General features: G+C 38.8%; 1 protein-coding gene across 1 annotated transcript in view; it reads right to left on the bottom strand.

Moving 5' to 3' along the window:
- Positions 1 to 2,629: 2,629 nt before the first annotated feature.
- Positions 2,630 to 16,112, bottom strand: part of LOC140226424 (WAP, Kazal, immunoglobulin, Kunitz and NTR domain-containing protein 1-like) — a 29,069-nt gene continuing 15,586 nt past the window's right edge. Inside the window, exons 2-10 of the mRNA XM_072306898.1 lie at positions 11,922 to 12,086; positions 10,200 to 10,235; positions 9,095 to 9,277; positions 8,506 to 8,628; positions 7,751 to 8,060; positions 6,476 to 6,756; positions 5,216 to 5,329; positions 4,444 to 4,632; positions 2,630 to 3,331 (exon numbers count right to left, since the gene is read on the bottom strand). Coding sequence (XP_072162999.1) covers positions 3,120 to 3,331; positions 4,444 to 4,632; positions 5,216 to 5,329; positions 6,476 to 6,756; positions 7,751 to 8,060; positions 8,506 to 8,628; positions 9,095 to 9,277; positions 10,200 to 10,235; positions 11,922 to 12,086 — 1,613 coding nt within the window. The 3' untranslated portion in view covers positions 2,630 to 3,119. The remainder of the gene's footprint in view (positions 3,332 to 4,443; positions 4,633 to 5,215; positions 5,330 to 6,475; positions 6,757 to 7,750; positions 8,061 to 8,505; positions 8,629 to 9,094; positions 9,278 to 10,199; positions 10,236 to 11,921; positions 12,087 to 16,112) is intronic.

The raw sequence follows: 16,112 nt of genomic DNA, 5'->3' as shown, positions 1-16,112 counted from the left end.
GCCAACAACATGATTCCTATAAGTATAAATCAGAATGAACGAACACAATACAATATCACTTAGAGTCTACATGCCGTTGTTGCCATGTTTTCTCCTATATCATACAATAAAGCAATGCAGCAATTTTTCAACATCCAACATGTCGTGAATTCATATGTGTTTCTTTCTTTCTTTGACGCATGAATGAGATTAAAAGTCATGAGAATCTCTCATCATTACAGCATCCTTCACTATATTATAACGCCAAAAAAACAACAACAACACTGTTTTATGTTCTTAACGATGAATATATGAAGAGTTTGCTCTCAAAAACCGACAAGTCCATTTTTGAAGATTTTCAAGTACGGTCTCTCTCATAAAGTACAAAATAATACCTTTTAAATGATATATTGGTCACTACATATAAATGTACATTTTTGAAGTTATGGTCAAAAGAAGCAGAAATTTTCTAATTATCCTCTTTATTATTCTTGACCTCTAATCGCAAATATCTCCATTTGACAAATATGGACTTATCGGTTTTTGCAAACAAACTCTTCATATGTCTTGGAACCGTACCCATAGAACTGTACATAGACAAAACGAAAATAGTTATGTGATATTCATTCGGAGGAAAATCGCTTTCACAGTTCGAATTCAATCGGTGATATTCCCCTTTTAATTTACTCTCCAATATTGAAAAGGGCACTGGTATAATGATAAGCTATCAGTATCGTGTACACTGTATTGTTAGTTTTTCCTTCAGTAATAAGCCAGTTTGGAGTTAGCTCATGTGCACATGGGTACAAACGACCTTTCTTTTTTCTCAGATGGTTGGGCACTTCCCTCGTTTACAAAGCAAACTAAATAAATAAATAAATAAATAAATAAATAAATAAATAAATGACTAAATAAATAAATAAATAAATAAATAAATAAATAAATAAATAAATAAATAAAATATGCAGCTACTTGTACCTTGCCCGACATAACAATACATGGATTTCTTCAATCATCGTCATGCGCATGGCAGATTGTTGTTAGCGCACTTCCGTGCGCATGGCAGAATGTTGTTAACCCTATGCGCACTCCCACACCCGAACGACAATCTGCTATGCGCACTCCCACACTGTAACGACAATCTACCAAGCGCAAGGAAGCGCTGTAATGACAATCTGCCATGCGCACGACGTCATGTTTAAACATAGGCTGAATTTGTGTAGACCAGGTGGCCAGAAATGTCCATGATCAACAAAGTCATGTGAAAGCATCCATACCATTATTTTGCATTGAATCTTTTTGTATTGATATTACCAAATACCACTTTTGTTGTCAGGTGGACATGATGGAAAGCATCATTTAGAAGGATACTTGAATAATCATTACGTCACAGATGCTTATCTCAGTGAATTTCAAAAACCAACTTGCCCGATTGGTACAAATGACTTTTTTCTGCTCATGCGCAAAGTGGAACTCCGAACTGGCTTATTCATTGCTTATGGCAACTGGGGGCGCCATAGTAAGTATGTTTACGACCACTTTTAGCGTGGGGAATCGATGGCTGTCCCGACTCATTAGCTGCCCATCCGAGTACATTCGAAAAGTACGAATCGCACGGGGTCATCGAACATATTTATGCATGAAAGTGTATAAATTCATCGAGTTTACGGTCGAGCTACGAGTGGAGATACGAATCGGTTGTTTGTACTAATACATAGAGATGGTGTGCTGCATAGTTCGTTACGGGGATTCCAGAACTTACAGGCATGTATCCGAACCGGGACAGCCTTCCCGCTGCATGGATCCCCATGCTACAGGGCATTCGATCAAACTTGATATGGGAAGATGGCATTATCTGTAGGGAACTCGGGGTTTTAATAGCACAGGGGAAGAAACGGACCTTATCTGAGCTGAGATCGCTTTGGGTTTTTATATAACTTCAGAAATACTTAAGGCATCACCTGATGTCATGGGAATTTGAATTGCACACCTTCCAAGTACTGCAGATTAATTAATAAAACCAAAAGAAATACGACTGACGTATCATGCAGCACATCTACTGGTTTTAATGCCATTTACCAAGAAGCATTTCCCGACTATACTTCGTCATTGTGAGGTTTAAGCCGTTGATTTCCAGATAGTACAAGATTCCCACATAGACTTGATATGTCACACAATGAGTTCCCGCAAGCAGTAGCTTAAAGGTATTAGCCCACATTTGTAAACCTGCAGCAATTGGTCTCATAGTTAGCATGGAGTTTGGGTATGATTGCAGTAACACCTGTGCAAAATTTCGTTCCAATTAGTCCATTACTTTCATAAAAATAAATGAAAATGCACCGTAATCCGTATGCATGCGTATAACGCTCGCTAGGTCCGGTCCACGTACGTGTTACATGTACAATGTACGTAGCTATAGCCCGCGCTCGTAATTCGATTTTGGGTCGGGTTGACCCGGTTTGAAAATTGATTTTAAAACGATGACTTTCTCTCTTTTATCGAATGGTATAGACAAAGAGCGACAGGTGAGGTATGTTACTGTTATAACTTGTACTTGAAGTCTATTGGACCTGTTTTATGCAGTTTTGATTTTCGTGGGCTTGCAAATGTGGGCTAGTACCTTTAAATCAAAGTTCTGACGCTTTTTACCGTTTGTATGAAACTTGAGACACAGCTTTGAGATACTAGGACCACACCGTGATCTGGAGGTTTAACCACACTCCAATGATGACTGTACGTAAACCTCGACCCCTGATAGGTCGATGCTAATGGTGCCAAAGGTCATTGCCCTTTCACATGCACTTCAAATACCAACCATGCCAACTGTAAATTAAAGTGGAATTTTTACAGTAATCACGTTCGTTGGAAGAGACCGTTATGCTTTTGTCAAGAGTGGTATAATTATCAAGGCTCATCGGTTGACTACTATGAACCCTACCTGTTCATATACATATATATCCAGCCAGCGTTAGACTATACCATCTTTTCCGGACGTGTAATGACGCAATGTACGGTCCCTCAACAGCAATGTAGATTCAAGTCACTTATACAATATTCACTCTTCACTTACACGTACGGTGTACTGTCTGGTGATATCATCATGTAGTCATAAAAAATGCGTTTTGAGTAGATATTTAGGACTAGGCGTCGAATCTAGCTCGCCCTCTACGTCCCGTTCTCTCACTGATGGCGGAGGCGCCGCGGGATGCGGGGCGACAGTATTTCGCGCGCAACATCTTCTCCTCCAGTTTGTTGGCGCGTCGGCGCGTGGCCTCGCTCACGTAAGAATTTGCGTCAATTTCGGCATCGCCCTGGGTATTCATGTAGCCCATGATGATGTACGGCACGGAATCTATGGAGAATCAAACAGAGTACCGATCAAAGGTCAAGCAACACAAGAATATCCAGGCAGTGTGGTATCGAAAGTTTTGTCGTTTTGTTGGTAATTGCACAGTTGTATTTTATCTATCTATCTATGTGCCTAATACATGTTTATCTATTTCTCTCCCTCCCCCCCCCCTCTTTCTCTCTCCCTCTCTCTCTCTCTCTCTCTCTCTCTCTTTCTCCTTGGTCCACTTCAGAAGATACATTACTCTGAATTCAAGCTCAAAAGTTAACATCACGAAATTTCAGACACGAGCGATTAGTACCCTTGCTGGCAAAGTACTTGTGGACTAAATCTTATTCTTCCAGAAATTAAACACAGAGATTTAAACCAGACTCGGTCTGCTTGCATTCCATTTTGTTTGTTCGTATGATATTTTTCATGCTTGCTTCGTGCAAGTCTGAGGTTGCAAAAAAAAAAAAAAGAATTGGGTCTCTTAATATCTTGTCAAATATGCCTTTATAAAATTTATCTTTTCAAACAAACCCCAAAAGGGCAACCAACAGTGTTTTGCATAACAATTGTGAAAGTTGCGCCTGGCATTTTTTGCGTAATTATTTCTTTTTCACATGTTTATCTGGACATTGAAAAAAAAAAACTTTTATTCTATTTTTTTTCCTGTAAATTAAACATTTTGCATGAAACCAACTTCAACAATCAAAATCAATTGTATTGTCGGACTAGGCGTGTGCACCAACGTTTATTGAATTATTGTGCACGACGTAGCCCGTTGAATGCTTGTGATTAGACTGAATAGTCCGGTGTAACAATTATTCCTTTTGCTATGGAGCTGATTTCAATGTACTCACCGCTTATCTCTTTAGGAGGTATCTGGATATCTCATAGGCCACTCGTTTTGAAGCCACCAAGCCGCCATCTTACTACACACATCGGCAAGTTATTTATGCACAAAGCTCACGACATCTTCTGATTGTGGTGACAATCTCTACTGGAAAATGCGAGCAAATTCCTATAGAGTAAGCCTGGTAATATTGCGGCTTCACTGTTTGGTAGAGCATGAATTGACTATTGAGATATCCAGATACCTCCTAAGAGAGATCAGTGGCAGGCCTACTCACTGGGTTCCAGGGTGTGGCACTGGCAGTTTCGACCACGCTGCGACATGTCCCTGATAATCGTAACATTGTTGGACAGAGTTCTCGTTTCTCGCAGAGAGAGGGCGCCCTGTTTGAAGACGTTCTGTACCTCTATCACCAAGATGTCACCGTTCAGGGAATTATGTTTCTGTAGGACCGTGCCCTCAATGGCTGGAGGAAGGGTGAACAGAGCGAAGACAAAAAAGAAATTAAAATGATAACAAATAAATAAATGAATAAATGAATAAATAAATAGATAAGCAAATGATATATGAATAAAATAGATGACAGAGAAAAAACGTCTCAGAGTGAGAAATATGATTTTTGAAATGCTATATTTCTATTCGCCTTTTTATCTTTCTTTATTTTTCTTCTTCTTCTGATTAAGTCTGCCTTTTCAATTAGCTGGAGATTCTTGCATACTGTGCGTGTATATTATATGTTATTTTCGCCGATCCTAGTGTTATTTAGATTGTGATACAGTTTATGCATAGGAAAAATAAAGAACAGCTACAGTCAGTTAATTCAAACGGTTTGTAACACTTTATAAATATTTCTGTTTGTTTAATAGAAATGAAATATTGAAGTGGGGAAAAAATTCCCACATATGCTACTGCCACAATTTGAGGGCAGGGAATTTCAGTACCTTATCGTTTTCGCAAAGAACGAATGTCGTCTCTTCAACATTATTGTCATCAGTCTTTCCAATGATTATTACTTGCATTTTCTAGAGATTCTTGGAGATTTGTCTCACCAAACTCCGAATCGCAGAAACAGTTTTTCAGTCTCTGCCGGACGCAGCGACACTCGGCAAGCCGCGGGTTCATCTCCACAGGAGGGCTGGCTAGTTGGCTTCCTTGCCGCCGAACTAGGGGAAAAAAAGGAAAGGAAGGAATAAAGGAAGGAAGAAAGAAAGAAAGAAAGAAAGAAAGAGAGTAAGAAAGAAAGAAAATGATAATACACCGGAAAGTAAAAAATAATTCAGGTAACTTTAAAGGGAACGTATAGTTTTGGTTGAGACTTAACTTCAGGTTTTTATCATTTTTTGATGAGATAGTGAGAAACCTCTTATGAAATATGAAAGAGCATGTAATTCCGTGAGGATTTCAACGTTTATTTGATGAAAATTGATTTTGAAATGACTGAGATATCCAAAACAGAGTGATCCTAATAAAGTGTGGGAGACACACTTTATTAAGATCTTTTTGTTTTACCTTGTTTTTGGATGTTTCAGCTATTCCAAACCCGATTTTCATCAAATAAACTTTGAATTCCTCTTAAAATGGTGTGCTCTGTACTATTTCATAAGTGTTTCTTGGTATCTCGCAAAAAAGGTAAAGCCCAATTTTCATTTCCACCAATACTGTACCATCCCTTTAACTTCACACAGGCAATCATTACCGGTTCATAGTTTTGGACTTCTTGGGGTCTCCGGTACGTGTGGTAGAGCTCCATGATGCGACGATCATTTCAGTACTGAAGTTTTGTCACTGAATGTCTGCCAAGAGGGCGAGGAATCTACGTTGTTTTAGAACTTTAAATGGAGAGGGTTCTTTGAACTTGTTAAATAACAATATTCTATTTCCAAGGGTTTTGTCAATGATACAAATTCATTGCGCGATATCTTGTCATTAAACTTTATCGAGAGAACAAAATGAAGCAAATGATTTTGGTTTACAGTTCGTACTAACTTTCCTAAAAAAAGAAAAAAAAAAGAAAAAAGGCTTCCCGCAGGATGACGTACATTGTCATGCTGCACATGGTTTTGTTTCTTTTTGTTTTGGGGCTGTTTTTAATGCATGTATCAAGTCTACAAAGAGAAAATTATGTTTTTCGTATATACCAAATCGCTAATTCTGTGCCAATAACAGAACAATGGCGACTTTCATTTTCAGGAGGCATAAAGTTGCTAACTCATAAACGTAATTCTTCCAAAAAAAATAACAAACAAATAAGAACCTAAAGATGTGTGAGATTTCCTCTCCCTTGGAATTTATTCAAGCAGAGTACTTACGGACGCACTGAGCCGTACACTCGTCACGCGTGTGAAAATTATTGCCGTTCATTCTGCAGCCGCCGTACACAAAATTAACGCACTCCCCTCTCTCACTGTCGTACGCCCATCTGATGAATCTAGCCCGGCAGGGTCCCGTGAAAATCGGCTGCTCGCACGCCGGCTGAGACGTGTACGGACAGGTACGGTTACACTCCTCGTACGAGTAGAAATTGTTGAGATTCCCATTGCATCCACTGTATGTAAACGGCTCGCACTTTCCTTTCAGCGAATTAAAGTACCTGAACATTCAAAATAGACGAGAACAAGAAATTGAAGCATTGGTTAATGGTCATGCGTAGTGGCAGCTGTTTCATCAGATTCGTCAAACATTCTTCTCAATTTCTAAATTGTGATTTCAATCGCGGATGGCAGTCATCCTAACCATGATGATATCAGTCACGATTTAAAGGTTTACAGACACGGGCTTCTTGAGGTCGCTGTTGAAGTAAGCCATTGCCATTCTTCATGGGTCTAGTATGTTTTAAACGTCCGGAGGTAGAGAAGATTCTTACAGTGAGTATGTCATACTCGAATAGTTTCAATATCAGCTGGTCTCTTGATTCGGCCATTGCTCCTCACTGGTCCTACCTTAAACACATGGTTCCCTCAAAGTATCCTTGCTATGACACCCAGATATCGTGATCTAGTTGTCCAATCTAGTCTGTTACCAAACGCCATGTTTAAACATTGAAAGTAAGTCCTCCGTGAGAACAAAACATTTGCTTGATGGATAGATAATTATAGTGTTAGTCGTTTGTCGGAATAAAGATGGTGGTGATAATTGCGATGACGATAGCGCCCTCTTGATGTCCATGTTTGTGTACCTTTAATGTGGAAGATTACGTCGTGTGTAGAGAAAGGGAGAAAAAGATGGCTTAGTTGTAGAGGAGGGGGAAAATGTATGAGAATTCATCGCAAACTTGGCTAAGCGCCATTTTATACATTTTAAAGTAAGTCCTCCATGAGAACAAAACAGAAAATTATAGCAAAGGATATTATCAAACTTATGATTTAACAACAACAAAAAAAAATGACTCTTTTCATTTAAAGTGCTCCAAGAGAGGGTGAAGGACGAAACGTGAGATAGTGGGAGAGTTTGATTAAAATACAAGTTCTGTAGTGAATGTTGTCTCCATCGGGAATTAAAGATGACGATGAAGATTTGCAAGCTTAAAGTGAGAAAGCGATACATTCCTCAAGTCATGCGATTCCATGATGTCACGTGATGCTTACCATCTGTCTTCCTCTCTGCTACATGTGCCTTTGTTTCGTGGTTGGTAGCATACTGGATTGGTCAACGGGCCAGCAATGGCCGTCTCGGCATCAACAATAGGGGGCGCACTTGTGGTAGGTACTTGCTGTTGGATTGGCGACATCGTGGTGGTGATGCGTTGTGAGACGTCTGGCAGGTAGCTTGCCATCAGCTGCTGCCAGTTTTCAGACTGCGCCTCGGAGTCGCCGGTGGATTCGGCAGCTTGGGAGTCGGCCACTACAGAATCGGGAACCACCTCTGTCTGAGTCGCCCCCGGAGGTGGCATGGTTGCTGTCAACGCAACAAGTACAATACTGCAATGACTGCATGAGAATATAAATTCGAGCTCGAAAAGAGATTATCATGCAAATTTTCATAGCTCAGGGGAGCATTTCATGAAGCATTTTGTCCGACAAAGTTGTAGAACAAATTGCTCCCAGCCAGTCGGATATGAGGATTTCAGTAGCATGTAACAATTTGTCGGAAACATATCGGACCAAACTGCTTCATGAAATGATCCCAGGTATTTTTCACGCAAATCATGGATTCAACTTTGTTAGCAAATACTATAGTTATAATTTAGAAAATGTTGTGATTGCTTTGCATAAAGCCATACTGAATGCATACATACACGTCCAGAGACAAACATAAAACAAACAAACAAATGGCTGAATAATTTAAACCACGGTGACCAGGCAACATCGGATGCATGTTAGTCAGCACAAATATGTCTTACCGTTGACGTACAGCTGGTACGACTTTGTGACGTATCCTAGAAGAGACGCTGCCACGCATGCGTAGTTTGCTGTATCCTGAACCCTTGCTCCCAGCACAATCAACCGCCTACCATCACTCGATACTAAAAAGCAAAAGATTTCACTTTGTGGGTTAAGTCTGTCATTACCGGGAGGAAAAAAGAAGTTGCACATTAAGTCAATGATCTTACGAAGTAAGGATTAGGAAAGGGACAATCCATCATTTCTAAATATCACAGTGAGTTCTCAAGTAGAATCAACTTATCTATTAATTAATTTTACAAAGTTAATAAAAGTGAACGTCGTCTGTCGACGTACATTGTAGGCCTATCGTTTGGTAGATAAACTTCTTCCTTTGCCATGTTTTTGCCATGTAATTGCCTAAATCACTTAATCAGGGAGGCGGGTTCTCATATCTGTACATAATCATGATCATTGTGCGTTTTTACATGCTGATTATAGCTTCTAATGACTTTTATATCTGAAAATAGAAGAGATATGTATCAAGGAAATTATCCAGAGATTTTGTAATAATATATGCGTTTCAACATGTTAAAAGGTGCTACTCACCCCTCTTATTTCCAATGGTAGATCCCGGAGGGAAGACGTCTATTGTAGGGAAATCCTGCGCCGGCTGAACCAAGATCCAACCATAGGATGTCGGGATTCGCGAAGACGCGTTGCAATACAACACCGCCGTCTCACCCTCGTTTACTGTCAGCAGCTTTGATTGGCTGTCCACTTCTGAAACGACTATAAGCAACCAATAGGAAAGGACAACACTTAGATCAGCGCAGTAAGCAGGCGTCTTGAAAACTTCCTTGACCAGTAACACCACTTCCTTGAGTGCGCTTGTGCCATCTATATTTTTTCTCTCTGAAAGTTTAAAAGGTCGTGTCCTCATAGTTCAGTATATTTTCACATCACACCGAAAATCCCCAGTTGAAGTTGCAGTCACGAAGTATCTGCCATTTTCAGAGAAATTGTATTTCTAACGTATGTCGTTCTGGAAATCTTTGAATTCAAAGGAAAACCGACCTGAAAAGAAATTGTCATTTCTAACATGAAAGACTGCCCATAGTTATACGTTTGACTCGAAATCAAAGACTCGAATACAATCACCTCGTATCGCAATTCGTAAGATTTCTTTCTCATTCTAAATGGCGCCGTTCTTTTCTGGTCATATTATTTTTTTTCTACTTAGAAAATGTGCTCGGATATTGTGCTCGGCTCCATAAAGCGCTGAACAGTGGGAACTTATCGTTCCCTTACCAGGGACTCTGGACAGTCAGCGCGAAAACTGCAGCACCTAGAGCGCACAAGGGTTTTATAAATACCCTCGAGGGACTTGCGATATTATAACTGTAATCATGGTTCTCCCTCGTAGACAGTAGGATCTATAGGAATTTCTATGGGTCACTACAAGCTTATCATTGAAACTAAAAATATATATTCATCAAGAAAATTTTGTAGAGGGAGACAAACTGAAGAAAATTCACACCTCACGCTAATCATTGTCATGGTGTATTTTTTGTTTCATTTCAGTTTTGTTGTTTTTCTTTGGTTGTTGTTGTTGTTGTTGTTGTTGTTGTTGTTGTTGTTGTTGTTGTTGTTGTTGTTCATTTCCTCGTGAGTGTTGTGACATATAAGAAGAAAGATGACGAACACTACCCACCTATGTGATCTCTTGGGACATCCAGTCGTACTGTATCTGAGAATAAAGAAGATAAGAAAAGAGAGTCAATAATAATGAATCGTGACATTTGAGAGTCGTCACAGCGAATTAAACTGAAGCACAGCTCGTGATGGGCTGTCTCTACACTATAAAAAGGCTTCCATCATGGGAACCTCCACCTCCAAAGGCTTCCGCGAAGGAAGATTGTTTACTAGAGTCTGCAAATCTACTGACGCAACTGAAAAATTATGCAACTTTTCTGGAAGAGTCTGACTAGGCAGTGACTATGCATGAAGGAGTACCACGGGATTGACTAAGCATTTCTCATGCGTTAACTCATGCAATTTTTTATTGTCTGCGCAATGCAGAGATTTCGAAGTCAAGAGATGTCTACATTGAGTTGACACTTTCGATATATTGCTCCCCTAATGCAGTAAATTTGCAAATAGTTCCATTTGACTATGAGCTTCTAATGCAATGACTTTTGCGACATAATGGTTTCCTCATGCATCGATTAAAAAAAAAAAGTTCCATTTTGGCTTCACTGTGCGTTTTGTATGTTATGACTCTCTCGACTTGATAGTCTCACAATGCAGAAACTATTCAAGTACTATAGTTACCACTGCGGGTAACCAAGCTTTGATTTCTTTTTTCTTTACTGTAATGGTCACAAAACAACAGTGACATTTAAACGAATATCAAAGTGGATATAACTGCCATTAAATCACAATGAAGAGACTGGTTATGAAGAGGAGTTTGCGATGGAAAAGAGGAAATAGAGTCGCTAAGTGCAGCGGAGTTTTAGGTAGGTTGCCCGTATAAGAGACCTAAAACACGCTGATTTCACTAGTCATCAAGGTGTGGAAATAAGTTGACTTTTTATTTGGGATCTGAAAATGCGTTGACACTCTTCTTTGGAGAGTCTAACTATAATTCCACTCAGTACTTAGTACTCGTATATTCAGTTGACTCTTTAAAGGACAAGTTCACTTTCATTAACATAAGGATTGAGAGAATGCAGCAATATTAGTAGAACACATCAGTGAAAGTTTGAGGAAAATTAGACAATCGATGCAAAAGTTATGAATTTTTAAAATTTTTGTGTTGGAACTGCTGGATGAGGAGACTACTACAGCTTGTGATGTCATATGCGTACAACAGTATAAAGAAAATTTAACATATTTTCACTTTTTTCGCATAATAAAAGAACACTTGACTTGCCTCTTTCTAAAGGCAGGAGGAATAATATTACCCATAACATATGTCAGTGACGAGTCAAGGGAATGTGTACTTTTTTCAAAAGATGAAATTTTGTGAAATTCTCTTTATATTTTCCTGTTGTCTTTGTTTGACAAAGAGTTGGGTCGAACGTTTATTATCGACATGATTCCGGCATAAAACAATAAGCCTAGAGCTTGTCGCCGATATGCTCCTATTCTAATTAGTCCCAAGTTGGGTCTGTTTCAATTTCATAAATACATGATGAATCTTTGAAAGAGGAGAGATCGTCGCTACTAATATTGTCTAATAAAATATCAATCGTTAGTTCAGACGACTGTTTCATCGCAAAGAGCAGGGTGTTTAACCCGGTGAAGTGGTCACAACTCACATCCAACAGGACCCCATGGAAGACCAGTTTAGCATAGCTGAATATGGGCTTTCCAGGCATCTTCTAAGATGGAAATGAACAAACAAACCAACCAACAAACAAGCAAACCCTACCCAACGGAAAGACGCAGGATCTTCCCCCGCAGTTGTTGTAGCAGCATTTCTTGGGTCCTTCACAGTCGCTGTCCGTGTCACATAGGTTCTGGTCACACACCCTGTTGGTCAGTCGATTAACCACCTCCACTGCTGGGCATCGGCCCGACTTCTCGTAGGGCAGATCTGAAATTGTTAAAATGTATATAGGATAAGAAATTACAGACCACAGACCAAGAGAGGGGTGCACGTCACGAGATCGACACCAACGAGTCATAACAGCCCATGAGTCATACAGCCCACGAGTTATACAGCCCACGAGTCATACAGACCATGAGTTTCTACACTAAGCAAACAAGGCCCACGAGACCGTGTACCCTGTGTTGAACTCTTTGGCTGTATGATTCCTGGGCTGTATGACTCATGGACATTTTTTTTTTTTCTGTTATTTCGAACTCCTGGGCTGTATGACTCGTGGGTGTCGGTCTCGTGGGATGGCCCCAGAGGACGCAGACGTTTTGTAGTTCCTTTTTCTTTTCTACATTTCATTATACGGAGTACATTATAACAACTGACTCAAAGAAGAATCAAAGAATTCTCTATGTATTGTACAAAACGTGAAACTGTGAGAGAGGAACAGCAAAATAAAGTAAAGGAATAGATATCTTTGAGTCCCTATATCTTCTTCAACGCCATATATCTTAAAGATACATCCAAAAAGTTTAATATTCTCTTTCATTTCGAGTGATCATGCTTCATACGGATTTTTTTTTTCCATCTACGTTCCCAAATTCTCTAAAAATTGCACATGCTGGACCTTACCTGTGGAATCAGTTGCCTCAAGCTATCCGTTACATTTCGAATGTCGAATTATTTTTTCGAATATTTTTGTATGACAGTCTTTTGCATTACATCACATCTAATTCGTTTACATAGATGTTGATAAAGCAAACCATTTTCTTTTTGTCGAAAGTACTCTTCCTGCAGAATTTGTCAAAATTAGTAAAATGCTGGGTTGTTTGTTGTTTTTTTTTTTTTTTCTAAATCATTTTGGGTTTCAAAAAGCCTGATAAGCCTGAACGGAAAACGAAAAGCGGACATTTAAAAAGAGTTTCATTTGTTGAAATGTAGTTTGCGGTCGAAAGGGAGGAAATACTTTATCACTTGTCGACTTAGCCAGCTTATCCGTTTAGGATGATCTCCCCTCGGATTTTTCTTTTCAAGGTAACGTGCTTTTCACCACAACACTGATAAACTCCCGTTCCCACTCTGATAACTCAACCATAGCATGGAGCAAAAGGTAACTTAATAGAGAAGTACTCTTTGCAACATTACTGAGAAATTGCGAAATTATACGTTATTATATATAGCGTTGAGAGAAAATGACGAGTTTTCTGTCATCCCCCAGCCCCCCCCCCCCTACACACACACACACACACACACGCACACACACACACACACACACACACACACACACACACACACACCTGCAGCACTGCAGCACACAAATGCATCTTTCTGGCACTGTTCTGGATATAGTACGTTGAACTTTGGGAAGTATAGGTATCAGAAATGCATTATCTCCATTTCCTTTTCAGTTGTCATTAATTGACCAATGGGCGTGATACTGTGGCAAGCACCGTACACACAAACACACCTCACACACACACTTGTAGACACATACACAGACACAAACATGAACACATGCACCATATTTACTTGCCTTGTGTGAATTAATCTATATAGAGCTCGGGACCTTGTTTCCGCGCGAAAGCAAATGTAAGAGTTGCGATACTGAAGACTGTAAATTAAACTTAGAACCTTACTTATTTAAAAAAAAAAAAAAAAAAAAAAAAGCGATGAAATCGAGAAGTGTTTTTCTACGGGAAATTCTGTTCCTTAGACATGTATGTCCATTGTGATAATGTTTCTGATGCTTCTCACATACTTTGCCGTTGTGCCTTTACTTAATTAAATACATTGGCATTTCTGTTTGTTTATAACTTTGTTTGCTTGTTTGTTTCTTTCTTTCTTTCTTTCTTTCTTTCTTTCTGTGAATGTGTGTCTTTGTGCTTTTGTTTTATTTGGCATATTTGTAATGAATGTGTAAATGTATTTTCAATTACTATGAATGGGGAAGTGATCGTTGAAATAGCAAGTGTCCTTCTTTTTTTTTTCTTGCTATTTTGACTCCAGTTTCCACAACTTCCATATCTACTACCAGCCTTCCTTTTCCAACAATGCCAACAATATCCGGTCACTGTTTTTTATCTTCCCAAAAGCTGCAATGAATAATTTTCCCTTAGGATATAAAACGTAAAACTCCACCTTCATAAAAAAAAAGAACTAAATGAGACAGTTCAAATTAGATCCTTCATCCACCCACGAAAGCGAAAGAAAGATGTAATTTCCCACGGTTTCTATGTTTAAGTTGTATTTGCTGTCCTACTTTTGCTAACAGGAATATTGATTTGGTATTTCCCCCTTTTCATGATATGAGAAAGCAAATTTTATTTAAGTGTCATGTAGATTCTGCACATCATATAAATTTACTTTGCAAAAGGTGCAACAACAATGCTACACAAGTAACATTATAGAGTTTGATTTCGAAAAGTTTGATTCATGGCAGCACGTACGTATTCACGAACATGAACATAAAATTGTATATATGATTAAATTAATCGATATATGATAGTCATTGATCATCATTTCTTTTTTAAAGAAATAGGAAAAGTATTACCCCCTCCCCCCCCCCCCCCAGAAAAAAAAAATGACATCAAAGTCCTCGTTTTGGTGTAGAATTAAAAAGAAAAATATATTTCAAACTTTAAGTATGTTTTGATTTGAAACCCCACTCATTTACCATGTTTGAAACATGGTAAATGATATAATGAATTGTTTGGTGTTGAGTGTTTTGTTTACCAGTACGCCTATCCTGCACACTCTATCGCACCTAAGCTTCTATCATTTTCTCAAAACTCTGGATATGGGCTACACCAAATTCTCTTCTTATGTGTGTATGAGTGTGGTTTTTTTTTTTTTTTTTTTGGTCATTGCTGTTGTTAATGTTGTTTTGCCTTTGTGTTTAAGGGCAGCATGGAATATAATGACAAGAAAACTGAAATCTCGCAAGTAATATAGGCCTTCACAGTCTCTTCCATACTGCCCTGTTACCTTATATACATTCGCCAAGGAGAAACAGCCAGCAGTTCTTGATATTTAACATTATGGAGGAGCGAGACAATATTTCACGAGAAAGCCACTACAGGTCAAACACGACCGTCGTCATTGACGTATTGCTTATGCAGGCTCGTGGCAACAGTAAAAACCAAACCTAAGCGGAAATTAATCCCTAAGCAACCATTTCGATGATATTCTAACCTCCCATAAGAAGACCAAGGACTATTCAGAGGGATTTTACAGCACCGAATGATGATTAAAGTTCGCTGTAGCTTTTTTTTTTTGTGTGTGTGAATAAGTAATTCTACATATTATAGTCATTCTCTCACAATATGAATACACATTCACAAAAGAATGGCCGTTGTGTGCAATAAAGCTAGTATATGTGTCGGTGTATACGAGCAGCATTTTGGTTCCACTTCTCCATCAATCGAACACAAAGAGCTAATCTCATTCCATGGTCCTGCGGTAAAGTGATCGAAACACATCGGTTGCTGGGAACGAATCTATTTCCTGCCACAGTCGCCATTTCTGGGGATCTCACAGTATGTCCTAAAAGAAATTACAATCAGATTTTTTTCCTTGAAAACTTCCAATATAATTAAACTGTGTAAATGCTACTTCAGGATCTTAAAATGAAGAGTTTGTTTGCAAAAACCGATAAGTCCATTTATGAAGATTTTGAAGTACGGTCTCTGTCATAAAGTACAAAATAATACCTTTTAAATGATACATTGGTCACTACATATAAAGGTATATTTTTGAAGTTATGGTCAAAAGAAGCAAAAATTTTCTTATTATTCTCTTTATTTTTCTTGACCTTTAATCGCAAATATCTCCATTTGACCAATATGGACTTATCGGTTTTTGCAAACAAACTCTTCAAATATAACATCTGAGCTATATTTTGCAGAAACCCCACTCAATTTAGTTATGTTGTCACAGAGAAATTTGGATCTTTGTAAAGAATGTCATGGGTCTGATTCTTCCAATTTTTCCCTCTTGGATGCTATTAGTAGTGCACAATGTGTG

This window comes from Diadema setosum, chromosome 3, assembly GCF_964275005.1.
Source record: "Diadema setosum chromosome 3, eeDiaSeto1, whole genome shotgun sequence".
Classification (NCBI taxonomy): Eukaryota; Metazoa; Echinodermata; class Echinoidea; order Diadematoida; family Diadematidae; genus Diadema; species Diadema setosum.
The sequence above is the reverse complement of the archived record's forward strand: the minus strand, read 5'-3'. Positions and strand labels throughout refer to the sequence as shown.